Consider the following 21,306-nt stretch of genomic DNA (forward strand, 5'->3'; position numbering starts at 1 on the left):
ATTAATATACTAGAAGACTGTCGCCAAACTCCAACACCTAGGCAATAATGCATGAGCCCAAGGTCAGTCATATCAAAAGACTGGCATAAATTGTGTTTGATTCTCTAAATCAAAGATGCCGAACTACTAGTGATGATTAGATCATCCGCAGAGATAACCGGAAGGATGATGTCATTGTCAGTAGTCTTGATGTACAGATTTGAGTTTGAAGAACTCCTCTGGAAGCCTGGATCACTGAGGTACTTATCAATCTTAATGTACCATGCCCGAGGGGCCTGCTTCAAACCATAGAGAGCTTTTACCAATCTGAGAATCTGATGGTCTTTACCAGCAACCTTGAAACCAGGAGGTTGCGTCATGTAGACCTCTTCATGGAGATCACCATTTAGGAAAACACTCTTGATGTCCATCTGATGGACCTTCCAGCCAAACTGTGCTGCCATGGCTAGGACTAATGTGATGGTGCTCATCTTTGCAGTAGGAGCAAAGGTCTCCTCATAATCAATGCCTTGACGTTGAGAAAAGCCCTTCGCCACTAAACGAGCTTTGTACTTATCTAAAGTACCATCTGATTTGTATTTGATTTTGTAGACCCATTTGCAGCCAATGGGTTTCTTCCCTGGGGGAAGATCAAAAAGGACCCAAGTGTTGTTCTTCAACAGGCTCTAGTGTTCAGATGTAATGGCCTGTTCCCACTCTAGAATTCCTTTAGCCTCGAAATATGTTTGAGGTTCAAACACATCGTGAATGTTGGCCATAAGAGAAAAGTTAATAGAATCTGTAGTTTTGCTCTTTTTTCGAGCAGTTCTCCCATCAATGAGCTCATCATCATGAAGATCAACAAGTGTCTTAGCCCACCACTTAGGCTGGATAGGAGAATGACCAACAATAGTACTAGGAGATGCTTAATCAGCGGGATCCTCATCAGAAGAAGTTGGATCAAACTCAGGTGAAGCACCTACAAAGTGAGGTGATCCTGCAGGAGAAGCTGGAGGAGTTTGTATAGGTATGACTGGAAGAACTGGAGCTATAGGAGCTACTGGAGCCCTCCCATCAAGTGGACCTAATGGAAGCGGAACTCCCAAATCATGAGCCTACATAGGCTGGTCTGCTGGATCAGGAATAGGAGAAACAGACATGAATGGTCCTCACTACTCTTCAAAGACTACATCACAGCTATATATGAGACGAGATGTCTCAAGATCAATCAGGTGGTAGGCTTTGTGAAGACTGCTATATCCAGCAAGCATCAGTTTCTGACTCTTGGCATCCAACTTGGTGTGTGAAGCATCAGGGATCCAAACAAAAGCAAGAGAGCCAAAAACCTTCAAGTGATTGATTCTGGGCTTGCAACCTGACCAGGCCTCTTCCAGAGTTTTACCTTTGACCGCCATTGTGGGTGACTAGTTCAACAGATAAACTGCAGTGTTAACTGCTTCTACCCAAAATTGCTTCGGAACATGTCTGTGTTCGAGCATGGAACAAGCCATCTTGGTGATTGTCCTGTTCCGACGTTCAACTACACTATTCTGTTGTGGTGTGTGGGGTGTGGTTAACTGGCGTTTGATGCCATGTGTATCCAAGAAGCTGGAGAAAACATTAGAACAAAATTCCTCCCCATTGTTTGATCTAAGAGTAATAATAGATTTCCCAGACTCTTTTTCAACTAAGGGTTTAAACTTTTGAAATATAGTAAATGCATCTGATTTCTTTTTAAAGAAATACACCCACATTTTTCTACTGAAATCATCTACAAACAGCAGAAAATACCTAGACCCAAGAACAAAAGGAGTGGCCATAGGGCCGCAGATATTGGCATGAATAAGCTGAAGTACCTGAGAAGCTCGCCAAGAATCGCCACTGGGGAAAGGTGTGTGATGTTGCTTCCTAGCCTGACATGCGTCACAAACTCCAAGTTGTTGAGTCTGAATCTCTAGCAAAGCAAGAACAAGCTCATCCTGAGCAAGCTGTGAGAGATAATGCACATTTAAGTGCCCATATTGTTGATGCCAAAGCGTGTTGACAGAAGATTGCCGAGCAGCCATAGCTAAGTCCTGAGAATCACCAGAATTAGTAAGTCTGAAAAGACCATGATCCTCAAGACCTATTGCAACAATAGACTTAGTCGCCTGATCAGTGATTGTGCATTGATGTGAATTGAAGTTAGTGTGGAGAATGTCGTAGTAACTGACTGACTGAGAGTAGATTTAGTTCCATCCATGGAATGTAGTACACATCAAAGAATATGAGATTCCTCCCAACAGACTGAATCTGAATAACGTTGGTAGTTAGTAAACTAGTCTCTGCGGTGAGTGAAGTATTGAGAGGCACTTGAATCAATGACTAGGCAGATGGCTTTACATGATCTGCAAATCTTTTAGCCATAAAGGCGTAAAAGGTAGATTCTACCTGCTCAATATGCTCTGCACTGTTCACTTTGGGTTGCAAACCTAATTGCTTAGACTGGGCAGCTAAGCATTTTCGACATTCAACCTTCATGTGATCAAACTTGTGGCAGTAGTTGCATTGAATGTTCTTTCTAGTACCATCGGATGTTGGAGCAGAAGACTTCTATTGAGATGGTTGCTGAAACTTGCCCTTATCCTTTTGAAAGGATTTCGCAGCAAAGGCTTGCTCAGTGGAGGTGGAACTGAAGCTGCTACCGAATTGTTGTTTTCACTGATTTTGCTGAAGCAAAAGTGTGTAGAGATCAGTGAACTTCAGATCAACACCAGTAGATGTGATGTTGAGAGTCTCGATAAAATGCTCATAGGATTTTGGTAAACTCCGAAGAGTGATAACCACAATATTCTCTTCCTCCATCTTGCGACTAATGGCAAGTAGCTGATCACGGATTTCTTGAATTCAATTTAGGTGTGCCTGGAGTGTGGTGCGCTCATCCATGACAATAGAAATAGAGTGTTATTCAGAAAGAAGGCTCTGCTCTCGTTAGAAGTCTCATAAGACCTTTCAGATGTGTCCAGATTTTGACAACTGTCTTGCTAGATGGAATCTGAGAAAGCTGGTTATCAGCCACGGATAATTTGAGAAGCATTACTACCTCTCGATTATTCAGATCCCATGTATCTTGATCAGGACCCGGAGAAGTCGGACGCTTTGTAACACCTAGAACAAGTTGATCGGTGTTCCGATATTCAAAAATTGCAATGATGTGCTACTTCCAGGTTCCATAATTGCGACCATTGAATTTGGATTTATGCTTGAGCAGAATATTTGTCAGAGATGCCATGGCGCATTTTTTGATGAAAAATTGTGAAAATATGTGAAGGCACGTTCTTCAAGGCAAAAATACGAAAGACCCAGAAGAATCAGAGAGTGACCCATAAGAGAGCTCGGAAAACCCAAAAGGAATCCGATGTCATTTTCTAGATCGGTTGGCTCGAAAATCGAGGCACCTAGAAAAAACAGACAACCTAGTTGAGCTCTCGAAAAACCCACCAAGAATTTGCGAACAAAAAATTTTCCTGACCCCAAAAATTAGGGTTTCGAGCGAAACCCTAGTTGACAGCAATGAAGGTCGATTTTGTAAAATAATGGTGGTTTTTCTTGATAAAATGACTGTTCTGCTGCCTAGAGCATGACTACAAGTTGAGACAACGCCAAAAAAGATAGAGGTGACCTTCCAAACAGTGGCGGATTTATGAAATCGCAGAGACGTGATTTAGGAAATCATAGAGCCGTTTTTAAAAAAAGCATTAGAAAAAAAATGACCTCTTGATCTAGTCACGAGTTTATCCATGTTTGGGCAGCATGGGAGTTTACCCAACAGTAAATTGTAGAGCCACGAGTTCGAGTTTGCAAAAAAAAACTCACGGATTGTAGGCCGCGGCAGATCTCTTAAACTTGATGCAAAAAACTGCGCTTCTTCGCCAAGGAAATTTGTGATTTCTTAAAAAAAAAATGGCCACGATTTTGCAGATGTTTGATAAACCCTAGCTCGAGATTTCTCAGGCAGAAAACCCTAGGCAGCTTTTAGAGAAAATCGACTGAATTTTTTTTGAAAAAAATTTAAACAAATAATTTGATGAAGAAATTATAATTAAAAAAAATAAAATTAAGTATTAGCTTTGATAACATATTATGAGGTAATTGGTAAATACTTGCTTGTTATTAACAGAGACCGAAAGGTCAATTTATACAAAAGAATGAGACGATGTTTCCTTAGGAAACGATCTTAAAGAATATAAACATTCTATTCTAGAGAAAGCAAAAAACGAAAGCAAACTAAAGCTTAAGATATTTACAAGATAACCATTAACTAATAATAGATGACTTATATATTATTGTAATAGAACTTTTTCTTTTTTTCGGCTTACAGGCAGGAAGATTTGTACAAATATAAGTATTGTTAGGATGTTTGAGATAGGTTTCAGCTTTATAAGAGTTAAAATACAGATTCTAGATTTTGGGGGCTTACAAAATTTTTTGGACTCTGCCATATTTCAGGATTCAACATGCCTTCAACAATGTTATCTCCCACAACCTGTCTTGGCTTTTTGAGGTCAGATTGAATTTGGAACAAGGATTTTCTAATGATTTGAACTCATTTCCTCACAAATCACTTTGTTTCAATTCTATATTCCTCATAGACTTAGCTCAACCAAGTTCACACCCAAGACAAACATTACGTTCTAGCAAGTCATAATTGCTCCAACTCACTTTCAGACTAAGAGAATTGAAAATTGCTAACACCTAAAGACCACCTAAGAGGCCAAGATAATTTTTTTTCAAAAGGGAAGTGAAGAGATGAAAAGAAGAATATCAATAGTTTTAATTGATTAGTTGAACTTCAAAGTTTAAACAATGATACTTGAATTTGATGTTATGATTTAATTTTGATGTTTTGAATCTTTGATGTTGAACTTGAAGCTTATGATGGTAGGATCACAATCCATGATGCTATGGTTATAAGTTTATGGCGTTTTTGTTGTTTAAATGTTTTTATGATAGTATGTGACATTGTAATCCTCACTCATGCATGTAGGCTTCATAAATATGTATGTAGATAATTTTTACATGTTTTTGTAATCACGAACCCAAATCCTTTTCAAATTTTACCGTATTGGGAAAGTAGTCCTTAGTACCCAAACTTGTAACCCAGCCCAAACTGGCATCTTAGTCTAATGTAAAGAATAATGGTGATGTTATTAGAGACCATATGATATCTGAATTGTGATTGTTGAACAAGACATTGTTGTTATTTTAATATTGACATGTGAATATTTTATATTATTATTTAAGTACAACGTTAAAGTTTATAAAGGATTTGTTTACTAAATAATGAGTATTGTATGATGCTATTAGGTATTTTGAAATCAACTCATGCTTTTAGGCTGCAAATTAATTTTTTGATGATTTCAAGTTTATGGTAGTTTCATTTATTATATATATCATATAATACTGTGGTATTCAGAATCTGTACTTATTTCTTTCTTTTAAATGCTGTCCTGTCTATATGGATCGAATTAGAACTGGGGCAGCTTAGTTCTGCAACATGCTTCCAATGCCATCCAATCTTGTTTTTCACAAAGATAGTTTTATTTCTGTATACGTGGACCAATTTGATTTAGTAGAAAAAGAATGAGAAACTTGTCAGAGGAGAAATGGTAAGTGTGTGCAATGATCATGGAGGTTTACATATTTTCTGCCAATTAGTTGGCTTGGCCTGTGACAAAGTGCTCTTGTCAATCCTTATGAATTCTTGTTCCTGTCTAGTAATATAAACTTAATCCACTCAACTTTGATCAATTAATTAAGCTACCTTTGTTTCACCTTTTTTAAAGGCCTTCAATCTCTTAATGTAAATAACTTTGTTACATGTTTTCATTTATTATTTTGGATTCAAATTTATGCAGCGTTATCTACTAAAGACATTCAACTTTTTGCTCCCGTTTTGGATGGTGGGGTAAAATCCAAGTGTGGACTAGAGGCTTGAGTCTCAAATAGTAGCCTTTCATTTCATAAAGCATGTGTATTCATAGATCTTCCCAAAAGTAGGACTATTGGAATCCCCAAATTTGATGTTGGTGAAAACAAATTGTATGAATGGTGCAATGGATTTCAAATTCAAGCAAAAAGCATCACAAAACATGGTGTCTATTATTTCCCCTTACTTAGTCATGTAATGCTACTTGTTCTATCCCTGCGTCATAGTCATAAACTGCAAGGCTCTTGCAGCTAAGCATCCTTTGTCATGTAACGAAATAAGAATTAAACCGAGTCTCAGTTGGTTTGAGGTATTCCTTCCTTGCAAATGTTTGAAATAATGCCAATGAGGTAAAGTGATCACAAAAGAATCAATTTCAAGACTTTGTAGTGGTTGGATTTGTAATCTTTAAATATGTAACTATTAGACATTGGAAGGGTTCAATTTTTTTAATCCCAAGAACATTATAGTGTGATAGTAAGACAAAAGTTTTGCCCATTTTTGAAGGGATTTGCAAGCCTCTATGCATGTGAATTTGAATGTTATTTTGCGATATTTATTTGCAAGTCTGTGTGCTTCGGTGAATACCTGGTTATGGTTTTTCTAGGTAAGCATGATACCAATTAACTTCAGTTCTTTTCACAGTGTGGTACAGTATCAAAATTAAAGTTTTATATTCTTCATTCATATTTCAATATTTATGTTGGAGAAATTGCATGAAATTGGTTCTATTTATTGTTATTATATCCCAGCCCGTGCATTTCCATTTTATTAGCATTTCATCCTATAATCCCATTTATTTTATAGAAATGAATAAGTGTTACTCATCCTTTTCTGCTTTCTGGTTAAAGCACACTGCACTTTTAGTTATTAAAAATAAAAATTTGAAAAGAAGCTGTACCTTGCAAAGATTCAGAGGTAAATTAATAACTTGCCCAGTTAACTTACCCAGTTGTTGGTTAATGGTTTGTGTTCATATTTAATTTAAGGACACATCTGTTAACCGACAGGATGCCAATGTCTGTGTTGTTTGATGTGTGTGTGGTACTCATCACACAAAGGGTTTGTTGCATCTAATTTGGCAGTTCATCAAAGAGAAATGACCATCTAACTCTTTTACTGAAGTGTCTGTGTTGTTTGATGTGTGTGGTACCCATCATGCAAAGGGTTTATTGCATCTATATTGGCAATTCATTCAAGAGAAACAAATATCAAAGTCTTTGCTGATTAAGTTTTTGCATTCATAAACACTAGTTTCATTGAGGGCATGATTCTTTGATCCTAGTTACATGCTGTTTCTTTTCTTTTCCTGTGTGTATTTCTTGCATTTGTTTATGTGTCTGTGCTTTTGGAGAAATGAAATCCATTTACTAAAGAAATGATTACATATATGTGTGTTGGTGAAATAGGGTGGATATACAAGCTGTACATGTTTCTTCTCGCAGTATTCTGCACAAATTCTATAAACATTCATGCTGGTATAAATGGTTTGGAAGTTGGGCAAACTGTTGTTATTTCCTCTGCGGTAAGATTCAGATAACACTTGTTCTCCTTACTGAAATTGTGTATTCACCAGTGTTAGATGTATTTTGCTAATTTGGCAGTCAATCTAATATATATAAACCTTCCTTTTGAATTTGTTGCAGATCTTAATCCATAATCTCATGCAAATCGGAATGTCTTCAGATACTGAATATAAACAAGCCCATGCCTTTTCTATTTATCTTATCCAGCCTTTGCTTGGAGCCTCACTGGGTTTACTCTCTTATAACTGGTATGTGTTTAGACATTGTTGTAGTACTATTTGAACTCATATCAAAAGATTTACTTATTCATAATGTATATATGATAGGTACCCATCATCTGTGTTTGTTGGTGATACATTTACTTACTTTGCTGGAATGGCACTGGCAGTGGCTGGCATACTTGGCCATTTCAGGTGAATTTTAATTTCTTCTATTTATGGTCTATCTAAGCATTCAGTAGGTAGTAACTTTACTGTTGTTTTTTATGATCAGAAATTAAATAAACAGAAGACATAAATAATGAATTCAAGACACAACAACTTATCCTGGGAAAACCTTCTAACTTATGGGGAAAAACCCAGCCACACAAGAATCATTTTATTAATGAGAGAGAATTAGACAGATTTACAATATGCTGAAAACTAGGCCAAAACTGAAGCAATGATCGTCATCCCTATGATCTGCAGAAAATAAATGAAATATCCCTTTGATGCAATCACTCAGCAAAGAGAATCAAAAAATCTAGCAGCAAACTCCTTAAAGAATATAAAACATTGCCTTGACTCTTCATTGTCTTGCCGTTACAAAGTGAAGACCCTTCATTGTCTTGACTCGACCCTTCAATGTTTCTTCCCTTCAAATTGAGGGCCCTTTTGATGACTTTTATAAAAAATAGATTATCTATATATTTCAAATTGGGAGAAAGATATCTCCCAAAGCTGAATCTCCAACAACTGTTATTTACAATGATGATTTTGCAATATTTTGAATATTGTAAGTATGGGATACCCATCCGTTCTAAAACTAAAAAACAATTCTTGATGCAATATTTATTATCGTTGATTTAGTCTGTATGGCATCTTCTGTGACTGTTTATTGAGTACTTTTGAAACTATCACATTGATCTTTTGATACTCTTGTTGAGGATCTGTGGGTTTCTTTGACAACCTACAGTGGTGGTTCCTTTTGAGGCGATCCTTGATCTAATTTTCTTGGCATTTTCTATCTGTCTATGCTTGTCTATCTGTCTGTGCTTGTCTATCAGGTGGTTGTGAAATTCATGTGGTGATCTTTTTATTATGCTTTTTATATTAAAAAGACTAGCTATATTTTTAAATACTATGGATAAAAAATAGATATTTATGTGGCGGCGAATATTTTTTCTTCTCCATGTTTATAGGGATTCAATTGCAATTACACCACTTTTCATAGAATCTAGCGTATCAAACCAGGTTTCACACTGGCTCTTCTCACAAATGTGTTTGAAGGCGCTTGGGCATGTTTTCCCAGTTTTTCATCCAGTCATGTTTGGCTGCTTCTATGGAAACAGGCATTGGAATTTGAATCTGTTTGGTCTGTGGTTCTGTACAATTACTTATGGCAGTGGTAATATATTTGGCGATTCGTGATGTTATTGTTTTGGCATATTCTTAGCTGTTTATACCTGTTCATTTGGGGCTTCTGAAATCATTTGATGATTTTTGATTATGCTCTTGGTAAGAACCTTTTAGCATTTTAATATCTTCTACAAGAGAACACAAAACAGAATAGTATGTAAGAGTCAAGCTCTCTTCAAATTCTGTAGGGAAATCAACTAAAAGTCTAATCTAAACCTTGCCACTTATGAACAAGATGCACAACTATGCACACTTACAATATTCTCTAAGGGCTTATGAACAAGACACATAACTATGCACACTTACACAACTCTCTAAGGGCTTTGCATAAAGGAAATAATTGAAATGAAATTCTACCCTATGTTTCTTATCTCAAGAATGTGTATGAGACCGGAATGGTAACAAGGTTTTATTTCATAAAACACTTGCAATTGGATGGAATATTAAAGTAAACTAGAATTAAAAATTGCTTTTTGACTGCCTGAAATCATAGACTGACAGATTCACATGCATGAGAAAAGGATAAGTGAACTACCTTTGACACACCTAAATCATGCAAAATGGTATACATTGAATGAAAATGATTGGGAGCCTAGGAGATGAACTGGTGGACAATGCAGAATTAGATCCTGGAGATTCTGGTGGTCCAGACACATAACCAGCAGTAGACCCAGCTGTAATGAATAGTAACAAATCAGAAAGAACTGCTAAAAAGGAAGGATAAATGATATAATTATTTTTCCTAGGCTAGCCACTAGTTCTATTTCTGCCAAACCAAACCAATACTGGAAATGATCCATGAATGAGAGAAGTTAGAAATAATGTAGAATAAATGAACAAAGAAAAGAAAGAAGACTGACATGTAGAATCGTAATGGAAAAGTTGTATAATGAGAACAAGTGTATGATGTTTATGCCTCTAGGTTTAATGTCCCTTCCTTTTTTCCCAGTGCCTCCTGCCTTTCACTTCCCTCTCTCCCATAGGCCTTTAGACTTCTTCTTGCCTGTTCACCTAACACCTGATTCCATGACCCTTGCTTCATGGATAAATTCCTCTTTAGATCTTTGGGGCTTTTGATAATGAACTACCTTTGTGAAAGTGTTCGGGGGTTATTTAGACCCCTGAATCCTTGGATCCCTATCATATATTGCTTCTATTGGCATTCAAATCCTTGGAATCCTGTCATCTACATTTGGACACCTCAGAATCTGCTCTCATGAACCCTCAACATTAAACCTTTGGAGATTTCTTTGCCTTTCCTTCAATCATACAGTCCTTGGTACCTTGCACTCAGGCATGCACTTACATAAAACACTGCCATTTGAATGGGCTTCGCCCACTGTCATTTTCAATTAGGAATGCCATTAATGAACCCAATTTTGAATATGATAAGATGGTAGGAAACTATGCGAATATAAGGGAACCACACATTTTTTTATTTGGATCGTCATTTAGCATTTTCATAAAATCATCACCCGAGCTCAAGCATGTGTTTTCAGTTATTACATCCAAGGACAATAACCATTAGGTTTTGGAGACCAATGCTGGAAACCCCATGTAACATTTTTTTATTTTAAGGGAATTGTTTTGTAATTTGCTCTGCTCCTATATCTAACTTGTGGACTGTTGATGTGAGTTTTGTGATCACTCCAACATGCAGGATAAGACACTTAGTATTCCAAGATGAAACACCAAATAGGGTGGTTTTGAAAGTGGCCTTGGAATTCCTCATCAAGATCATCTAAAATTTTCATCAAATTTCTTTGGAAGCCCCCCTTCTAAGCTTCAGTTATTGCAGGCTTTAATCCTCGGCTCAAATGTTGATTGAACTCTTGATTTCATCTTTGAATTCTTGCCATTCAAGGAGATTTTGTCATGAGGGGAATCAAGATATGTTGTTTAAACTGCAAACTTATTATTTTTATTGAATGCAAAAATCAGGTTATTTGCTTGAGTTGGATTCTTTCAATTCTTGTTTGATCAAGTGCATGGAGGTTGGATTGAATTTGGCTAAAGGACCCCTTGTGCAGATCAAACTCTACATCTTATCTCAAGATCTACTTTCTAAGATGCTGGTCAGAATTGAAGAGGGGTTTGGAAGTCAGCTTAGCATTTTCAAAAGACTCTGCCAACTGTATTCAAGCCCTTACCTTTCCATTCATTTCCTTACCAAAACTTGCCTTAGTATGGGATTGTGACTCGAGACTCCACTCAATTTCATTTTTTCTCATCTTGCAACTAAGAATGTGACTTTCTAATAAACATACTTGAATCCCAGACTTAAGCAGCTTACAGATTTGAAGTGAATTGCTGCCTAAATTGAGACATTGCAAGGTGGATGTGTCTTTTATAACACAATACTAGCGCCAATTTGAAAAAATGCTCCTGAACATTTCAAGGATAAAAAATTCAATTTACACTTAGATCCTTTGGAATTTTTCTTCCATCTCATCAAGGAACTAAGAAATATACTCAGAAGGGAAGGGGGATCTCAAATTTAATTAAAAGACATTGTCTTTGATTACTGAAGTGTGTGCAAATGCATTTATTCCCGCTCGACAAGACTATTGAAAATTCCCTAAGACCCATCGGAGTTAGCTACATAGGGTATCTATACATCAAAAGCATACTGGTTAAAGCCTCATTGCTGGGCAGGCATCCATAGCCTCAATGAGGTTATCACTGTAATCTCAATGAGGTTATCACTGTAATCTCACAAAGATTGCTCCACTTTGGGTAAGTTTTTATTTTAGTACCTGTAGAGATGTCTGCACACCCAAAAGACAAATTTTTTTGGTATTTATTTTCATTTAACTTTTCTCATTTGTTTACTTTTGATGCTACTTTTTCACATTTCTTCATATTTTCATTTTGGCTCTAAAGCAGCGGAACTCATAATAGGTTTGAGAACTTCAGTGGCACTGAAGCAGGACTAAAATTTTTCCAGTAGCCATGAGTTCTCCTATGAAGCCTCAATGACTTGGGGCAATTAATTGCATGCGAGATGTAGTAATGGAAAGATTTGGTGTCATGGCACAATGGGTAATTCCCTTCCAAGTCATGGACAAATTTTAACTTTATGACAAAGTTGAAGAAGAAAACCTCAGAGCACCTAAACCAACACAACGAAACAACTAAGCAAGAGCACCTAAACCAAAGTAAACTAAACAACCAAGCCAATGAACTTATTGGGTCTAATGACTCAAGGCAGATCTACAACCTGACTCCCTAAAGAAAACTGAACTAAAATGACTAAAGGAAGGAAACGACTAAACTAAAATAGACGAAAAGGAGCGAACCATAATTCTTGAGCCAAATATCTAAAAACATACCTACTTTGTACATGACTTAACATGGTTTCTTAAAATGTTCAACAAGGCATTGGTAATAATTCTTAATCTTGCAAATTCATCCTTTATTTTGAGAAAAAATTACCACCTCACATACAAATTCAGGAAATAGATTTTGTAAGATCCACAATTGAGGCAGTGTATTAGGATCATGATCTATCCAAATACAAGTTGTCTTTCCAGATTTTTATAAAAATATCAACTTTTGAAGTCAAGAGAAGGGAAAGAAACAACTTGGTGTGCTTTTCCTTTGTATGGGGATTCTTGATGGAGAATCATCCCACTTGCATAAGTATGGTATTTACTATTTGTGAAGATGAACAGATGATATTGTCTTTATTGTTTTTCTCACCTGGAGTGGGATTTTATTTATGTTGAATAGAAGTAGATGAATAGATTATACTGTTGTTAGTAAATTATGGTGAAACTTATGTCCCATATCTTTTGGCACTTGTTGATTGCAACTAGTAGTGTAAGGTTGGTCTAAACTAATATCAAGTACTTCAATTCAAAACGGTCGTTTGGACTTTGCCATCATTGGGTATTTGAATGAGGGTTGACAATATGCAAACCATCCATGCATCCTAAGAAGATTTCACCCTCATTTGTATAGTTGATTTGGCGAAGCAATAATTGGTTTAGTCTCACCTCACTATCAATATTGTCTTGCATTGTTAGAGTTGGCTTAGACTTCCTGCATGCATGTCTATTTGCATTTTGTTTTGTTAGAAGTAGTTGAAGAGCCATCGTTGCTAAATCATAAACATATGTAAAGTTGATGTCCATTGAATGAATATTGCAAGTCCCTTTGTGATACCCAACATATCATATCACACAACTAAGTCCACGCTTAGAAGGATCCTTGGGGTTTTCTTAGGTGATCACACAATCATATATATTGTTTAGCATTTAAGCTTCCTTATTAAAGAGAGGATTAGATACTTGGTGTCCCATCTTGGAATACTAAGTGTTTCCTCCCGCACGTTGCAGTGGTTAGAAAACTCACATCAACAGAATTGGCTCTAGAAGGAGGGCTTGTTCAAGTTCATATATGGAACTATCAAGTATGATCTTTCAAGTTACATTGAGATATGATATATATCTCCAATAGATTGAAAATCCAAAAAGGCTGAAAAACTTGAAAATCCAGAAAATGAAAAAGATTTCTCAATGAATGGGAAGCAATTTCCTAGTCATCAAGTTGATATTCTTGCAATTTGGTATAATTGAATAACCGGTTGCATCCACAAAGTTTGGTTCAACTTGCATCATTGGGATAGTGTAGATTGAATGACTCATCAAGCATGGGGAAATGATTGTTTGATATTTCTATTAAAGGTAGAATTAGTGTTGCAATGGAGAATTTCTTTTTTAGAAGTACATAAATTGATAGTACTTGTGAGATTTGAATCAAACTTTTGTGATTTCAAGGAATATTTGGCCACATGGTGTAGCGTATAGGACTTGTAAGATTCAAAACCTACTTTTTCATCATGCCAAGTACTGTTAACCTTGTTTAATTTGAAATGCGGTGGTATGAAAGTAATCAAAGGAATGCAACAAGGATAGCATTCAACACTTAAGTTGGACATCGAAAGAGGAGCATGTTGCATCACTATCTGAAGAGAAAGAAAACAAATTACATGAATGTAGCATGGTTGAGCTTAATGAGTGAGGTACACAAGTGGAAGAAGAACTTTCATGCATGACATCACAAGCTCAATGTGTTGAAAAGAAAGTCAAGGAAGCAATGGAATGCATTCAAGGAAGAGAAACAATAACAAGTTTAGATGAATATTTAGAAGTGCTTGGGAATGACAGATTACAAGTTGTCTTCAAAGGAGTTCATCAAAAACTTGAGGCAGAAGACTTACAAGGACAAGGCAACTTTAATGTTTTCCAAGAGAAGGAAAGCCTTAGTGATTTCTCACTTATTTTACAAAATGAAATTCTTGAAAATGAATTGCAAGAAGTTTCAAGCATTCTTGGAGAGGAAGATAATCAAGCACACATATTGAATAAAGAATTACAAGTTATCATAATGTAGCGTAAGTTTGAGGAACAATTCAATGGGGGCACTGTAAGACATCATCACCACAATGCTATTCGGGGTGGGGGGGGGGTGGTGGGTTGAAAGATTTCATGGAAGAAGTACAAAAGGAGCTATTACCAAAGATGTTCCAAGACAAATGAGTTTCTGCAAGGGGTATGATCCATCATCAACTTTAACCTCTTGATGCATCACCACTTGAGCTTGTATTCAACGAACAATCAATGAAGACATTTGAAGATCCACCTATTAGTCAATCCTTAGTTTTTGAGGACACCATGCTTGATGAAAATAAAAATAAGGAATCAAAAGATGTTTAGAGAAGAATAAATTAGTGACTTCATTTTAGATATGTTAAGTGACAAACAAGTTGCCCTGTGTAAGAAAGAAGATAAATTCAAGGAGTGCTACAATTTGATCTTGAATTTGAAGTAAAAGTCGAAGAAATATTTGAAGATCATCTCATCACAAAGTCCTTGATTTTCGAGGATATGTTAACAAAAACAAGGAGACATAGTTTGTGCTAGACAAGGACAAACAAGTGTAGGAGATATTCCACAGACCCAAGTTCATGATTCATCCTACATTCTTTACTCGCAAGTTCAATGCTAATGGCAGTAGGAAGGTACATCCCCAACTTTGATCTCTTGAAGTTGTGGATGATAAAGAAGCATCCCCATTCGAGAGAAAAGAACACCACATTGTTTCTTTCCTACTTTTTAACTTTATAGGTTATGAAAGTTATCAATTTGATTATGGAAACTTAGGAAATACAACTTGCATTCGGATAGATCACAAACCCTGTGAAATAGCTCATTGTTTCTACATGATGTTTTTCCTAAATACGAAGGTGAGGTGATAAAATTCTTCTTAGATACAAAGATGAATTTGCAAGACTTAGAACCATCACCTAAGCCTTGTTATTATTGAACGTTTTGAGAAGCCACGTTAGATCATGTATATGTGTAGGTCTCTTGAGTATTGTTTACTCAAGGTCTTTGTACATAGTTAGAGTAGGTCCGTCTCAAACCATTTGGTTCAAGAGGTAGGATAGGTTTTCTTTTTGCTCATTTTAGTGTAGTTGTTTTATGACGCCTACAGATGGATTTGCCTCAAGTCATTTGACTTGAGATTTTCGAAATGGCTTAGTTGTTAGTCTTAGTTTACTTTTGATCTAGTTGTTTGCTTTCCTTAGTTGTTTTAGTTTAGTTTTCTTTGAAGTGTTAGTTTGTAGATCTACATTGAGTCATTTGGCCCAAGAAATTTAGTCGCTTAGTTTTTTGGTGTTATTAGTTTGGATGATCCTTCTTTGGCAATGTATTATGCAACATAATTTGGTGTTTTGGTAGATTTGTTCCGTTTGTAAAACTTTTTGGGCCTCGTTTGGACACATACAAGCTCTTTCAAGTAGCATATTTTTGAAAGTGCATGATTTTTCCTATATTTCATAGTGGTTCTATCAATTTGTAGTGATTGTGATTAGAAATTGTACTTTCAATACATGGCCTTATTTGGTTTATTGTTTCAATTGTAATGCATAAATCTTAGTTTGGTCTTTTGCATAGTGATTGATGTCTGTTATAGCTCCTTTGTGGAAATTATAATTTTGGAAAGTCCAAATAAAAAAATCTTACTAATTTTATGAAGTTTATTAATAAAATGTTTTTCTAAATATTTTTTTAATATTTTTAATTAATCAAAGTTGGGTATGCATTTTTTGACCACCTACCAAGCTTGTATCAACCAACTGTTTTCTCTTGCATGCGATGGCTATTAATTGTACAACTGGATACACACCAAGTAGCCCTTCAAATGCACTCTTGGATGTGGTCCAAATGCCCTACAAATGCACACCAAGCACATCCATAGAGCATCTGGAGGCACAAATGTGCACCAGAGGTGTACTCATGGAGCAATCAAAGTGCATTTGGGCACTTTGGGTCTAATCAACTTGTTTTCACTTAAAAAACATATTATAGCATATTTTTCTTAATATTTATTTTCCATAAACCCCAAACCGACCCTTTATGAGGCCCATCATAGTAAAAACATATCATTGTGTTTTCTATTTTCATCTCATCTAGTCTCCATTTCTATCAATTTGAAGGGGATTGTTTGTGGGGTGCCAAATAGCTTCCAAAAAGGAGATCTAAGCATTTAAGGTAAGCATTTGACCCTATTCTTGAGTCTTTTAATGAACCTTTCTTAGATTTTGAAGATTTTTTTCAAGTTCTTTTGTAATTTTTTAAAGGAAAAAAGCAACAAGTTTATCTCTTTGTTACAATGTTTTTGTATCTTTATTTTGCACTTGTGTGCTTGCATTTCTTATTTTTTCCTAATTTAAATTTATGTGATTTCTTATAATATCAAGAAATCAGATTGCAAGGACCTGTAGTCAAAGTCATCCAGTGGTGAGGAAGGAAACCGAAAATATAAATTTGATAAAGGATCTCCTTTATGGAGAAATGTCACAAGGATTTCACAAATTGTAAGAGGTGAGGGATATATTTGGAAGTGTGATTTCTAAAATTTACAAAAAAATAGCTCCTATTCTCGAGTGAAACTTCACACTGTGGGTCCTGTTGCTAAAGTGATATGAATGTGTATAGGCCTAGACAAGAAGGGGTTGTCTCCCACACAAATAGTGATATTCCTAAAAGATCAAGACGATATTAATATAATGGTTCTAAAAGCGAAATAAAGTGCTTATCCTATAAAAAAGAGAAAACATTGAATATACTCATACAATAGTGACCTCCAAACATCCCTCCTAGGCTATACCCTCTATGGAAAACGAAGATAAGTACAAATTCCCACTCGCAAAAGAGGTCTAATGGACAAGGCATTTAAAATGGAGGCAAGAGATATTGTTGAACAAACAATTGCACAGTGCATCTATGCCAATGGTCTTCCATTCAATTTGGTGAGATTAGTATAGTGGTGGGAAGTGATGGCAATCAATACTGCACCTCTTCGTTTTGAAAAAGCTGCATACCACCTTATTGTAGAGAGAGGAATATGTAGAGACCTCACTTTAATCAATTAGAGATTCTTGGACTGAAATAGGTGTTTCTTTTGTTTATGATGAATGGAAGGATAATTGAAACTGTCCATTGATAAATTTTGTTGCGATATTCCTAAAGGGGCAATGTTTTTGACGATAGTTGATTGCAAAGGGTAAGTCAAAGATGCAAAGTTCATTTTTAGATTCCTTACTGAGTCCATAGAGATGGTGGACAATGAGAATGTGGTCTAGGTAATTATGAACAATGCAAAAATCGTACCGTTGCAGGTGCTTTGGTTGAAGCAAGATATGAGCACATTTTTTGGGCACCACTCACTATGCACTCTGTGAAATTGGTGATTTTACAAATTGGCACCCAAATAGAGCATGTGAAACAATTATATGAAGAGGGAAAGGATATCCAAATGTTTGTTACAAACCACCAAATGTCTCAAGCAGTGTTTAGATCTTTCTTGAGGTCGAAGCTATTGAATGTAAATATAATTATTTTTTATTTTATTTATGTAATGTTCAATATCAATTTTTATATAAGTTTGGTTTATATTTATTATTTTTTAATGTGTTATTTACATAATATGTAATTTTAGTCACTTACTATCAACGCGATTCTAGGTTGCTGAGACCCAATTTGCATCTCATACAATTGTTGTGAGATGACTTTTGAAGGTGTGAGAGGATTGCATCAAAATGGTTATTTGCAACCAATGGGGTATATGAAAGACATCAAATTCAGAGTGGTCCTGAAATGTCATCTAATACATATGCACTTTGTTTGGGGGATGCCTATGATGACATAGACACAATAATAGAGAGTGAAATTGGTAATACGAAAACTTGAGAATCCGTAGAAAGTGAAACCTTTTGCAAAAAGGTGCAATCAATCATTCATCATCATTGGGAAAGGATGATCACACCATTGCACCGTGTGTATGTTCATCTTTGAGGTATTATAGAAAGAAAGTACTTTCTATTCTAGGGAGATTACCACCATATAGAGATGCTGAAGTTGCTAATGGGTACTAGTGGCCTTTTACTAGACTCTTCCAAGATGAAGTGGAGAAAGATGCTAGGAAAGAATTTGGTTTGTTTGTCTTAGGAAGAAGTCATGGACCAACAACTATTAATGACTAAGCTAAATGTATCTTTTGTTGGCAAGTTGGCTAGTGTAGATACATAGATATTGTCATTTATGGCAACACTCTTATTTGTCGAGGTCACATGTAGTAAAGGTACAGTTTTGGCAAGAGTTAATGAAGAAATTGTCGAAATATGACAGAGGATAACTGTCAGTAGAGGAACAGTTTCAGTCAGCGAGCTTCACTGGAAGGATATATATGGCCACAATTTGGGAATATGGTACAGTATAGACTGTAGATAACATATCTATGTTCATCAGTAATAGTATAACAATTGGAGTGAGGTTTGGATGAAAAGCAGGAAGTTAGTTTGTTATCACAAAGTCAGAGCATATCGCGAAGAACGAATTTGGCTAAGGAATTGAATTGTCTTGACAATTCAAAAACTTTGTCATGACCCCCCCTAAATGAGACTCAACAATTTTACATGATTAGAAATATTAAATACTTATATACTAACACCATGTGATATATCATTAATATGATTAGAATATATAATTAAGTAATATATTATCTTGTATTGATATATGAGATAATTATTAAATACTATTAAGACTAAATGTATATACCTAAAAATAAAAAAATAAAAATCAGACACATTGAGTAATCACAATAAATATCATATAGACTGTAGATAACATATCTATGTTCACCAGCAATAGTATAACAACTGGAGTGAGGTTTGGATGGAAAGCGGGAAGTTAGTTTGTTATCGCAGAGTCAGAACATATCACCAAGAACGAATTTGGCTAAGGAATTGTATTGTCTTGACAATTTAAGAACTTTGTCATGACCCCTCCCTGAATGAGACCCAACAATTTTACATGATTAGAAATATTAAATACTTATATACTAACACAATGTGATATATTATTAATATGACTATATAATTAAGTAATATATTATCTTGTATCGATATATGAGATAATTATTAAATACCATTAAGGCTAAATGTTATACCTAATTAAAATTAAATTTAAAAAAATATCAGACACATTGAGTAATCACAATAAATATCATAAAATGCACAATTTATTTTATTAAGAATAATAATACATAATAATTAATAAATATCATTTTTCATTTTCTATAATACTAATACTCTATTCTTATTTATATTCATGTTAACAAAAATAATATTTAATTCATCACCTTTCCTACTTATGTTTTAAATATAATAATCAATTAAGTGCCCCTTTGGATCAGAAGGGCCACGTACAAAGCTGCCAGCATTTGTGCATACCCGATCACATTCAAAAGGTGACCATTGGAGTAAATACATAAAGGAGGGGGCATTCACAAAATGGAAAGGAAAGATAATAAGAAATTTCCACATACAAAAGGACAACAAAGAATGTGGGGTATAATATGAACTAAGAAAATATAGAAAATGAGACTAGCAACAAAAGGACAAAAAGGGAATATACTATACTAAAGCCAAGTCAACATCATAGGATGGAGAGATTAACTTGCATAATAATAAGGCTAGATAATGAAGAAGAAAGCCCTATTAAATGTATAAAGGTTGGTATAAAGGCTGCAATAAATAATTAGCAGCAAATAAAATTGGTAAAGGAGCATTGAAGTTATTAAGGAGCAAAATAAAGTGCAAGGAAGGAAAATAGTAGATGAAAATAGATGCACTAATTCAAGTCATATTAATATTATTGTAGAAAGAGTATAGTTGTAACAAGCTAAATTTCTGAAACTAATTAACCGTAAAATTAAAAGGGTATCATTACATCTTTAATGAAAAGGGAAAGAGATGCAGTTAAATCAGTTAATCTATTCTTTCATATGAAATGGAAATTCGAGCTAATTCAAGATTACATTTCCATATATTTAGAGAATAACAACCAACTACTAAATTCACATGACATTCAGTTATTAACTACCATTTCCATTTACATTTCACAATCTGAAATATTTTAAATGGAAACAACATGCTTATCAAAAGAATTGTGAAATAATATGTAAAGGTTACAAGAGTATAAGTAGTTTACGACACTGAGTTGTTCAAGCCTTGGCATCTGGAAGAGAGGAGAAGCATTTCCATGGGCTTAACCTCCCAACCGCGGAACCATAGTATCCCCACACAAGCTCCATTGAGAAAGGCCCTCCCTACCTTGGGAGTAGGCTTGGGACACCCTTATCCAGCCACTAAGCATCCTGGTGTTAGAGTGTTGACTAGTCAGCTATCGAGGCTGTGGACATTTTCCAATCATCCTATCTTTCAACTTCTAGCACCCTAACCTCTGGTGATCATGGTGGCAAATACACCTCAAACTACCTTGGCCAAGGATTTTGGATGGGCAACTTATGTGCCCGATCACCTACTACTCGACTTGACAACAAGATTTATTACAAGGATGTCCATGAGCTATCTTTTGATTTGATTTAATTGTGTTACTGATTATATGTTCTTTCATTGCAAGATTCTTCCCACTCTCTCTCCCTTCATCTTGACCAATTTGGTCCTCTTGGATGAATATTTGGGAGGATCATTTCTTGATAAATGTGCTTCCTTTAAGATAATAAGAAAAAGAAGTGACGTGCTTATACATATGCCATCATCTTGCTAATTCTGGCTGGTGGCATCATAAGAAAAGTTAAGCCTTAAAGTGCATATTGTTCTCTTATATGTAGAACAACTTGT

General features: G+C 35.4%; 1 protein-coding gene across 1 annotated transcript in view; it reads left to right on the top strand.

Moving 5' to 3' along the window:
• LOC149557065 (uncharacterized) overlaps positions 1-21,306 on the top strand; it is a 150,222-nt gene that overhangs the window by 107,988 nt on the left and 20,928 nt on the right. The window contains exons 5-7 of the mRNA XM_089831740.1: positions 7,357-7,472; positions 7,594-7,721; positions 7,800-7,886. Of these exons, the coding sequence (XP_089687866.1) occupies positions 7,357-7,472; positions 7,594-7,721; positions 7,800-7,886 (331 nt within the window). The remainder of the gene's footprint in view (positions 1-7,356; positions 7,473-7,593; positions 7,722-7,799; positions 7,887-21,306) is intronic.

The sequence above is a fragment of the Cupressus sempervirens genome, chromosome 5, assembly GCF_028749045.1.
Source record: "Cupressus sempervirens isolate cs-2001-9-10 chromosome 5, ASM2874904v1, whole genome shotgun sequence".
Taxonomy (NCBI): Eukaryota; Viridiplantae; Streptophyta; class Pinopsida; order Cupressales; family Cupressaceae; genus Cupressus; species Cupressus sempervirens.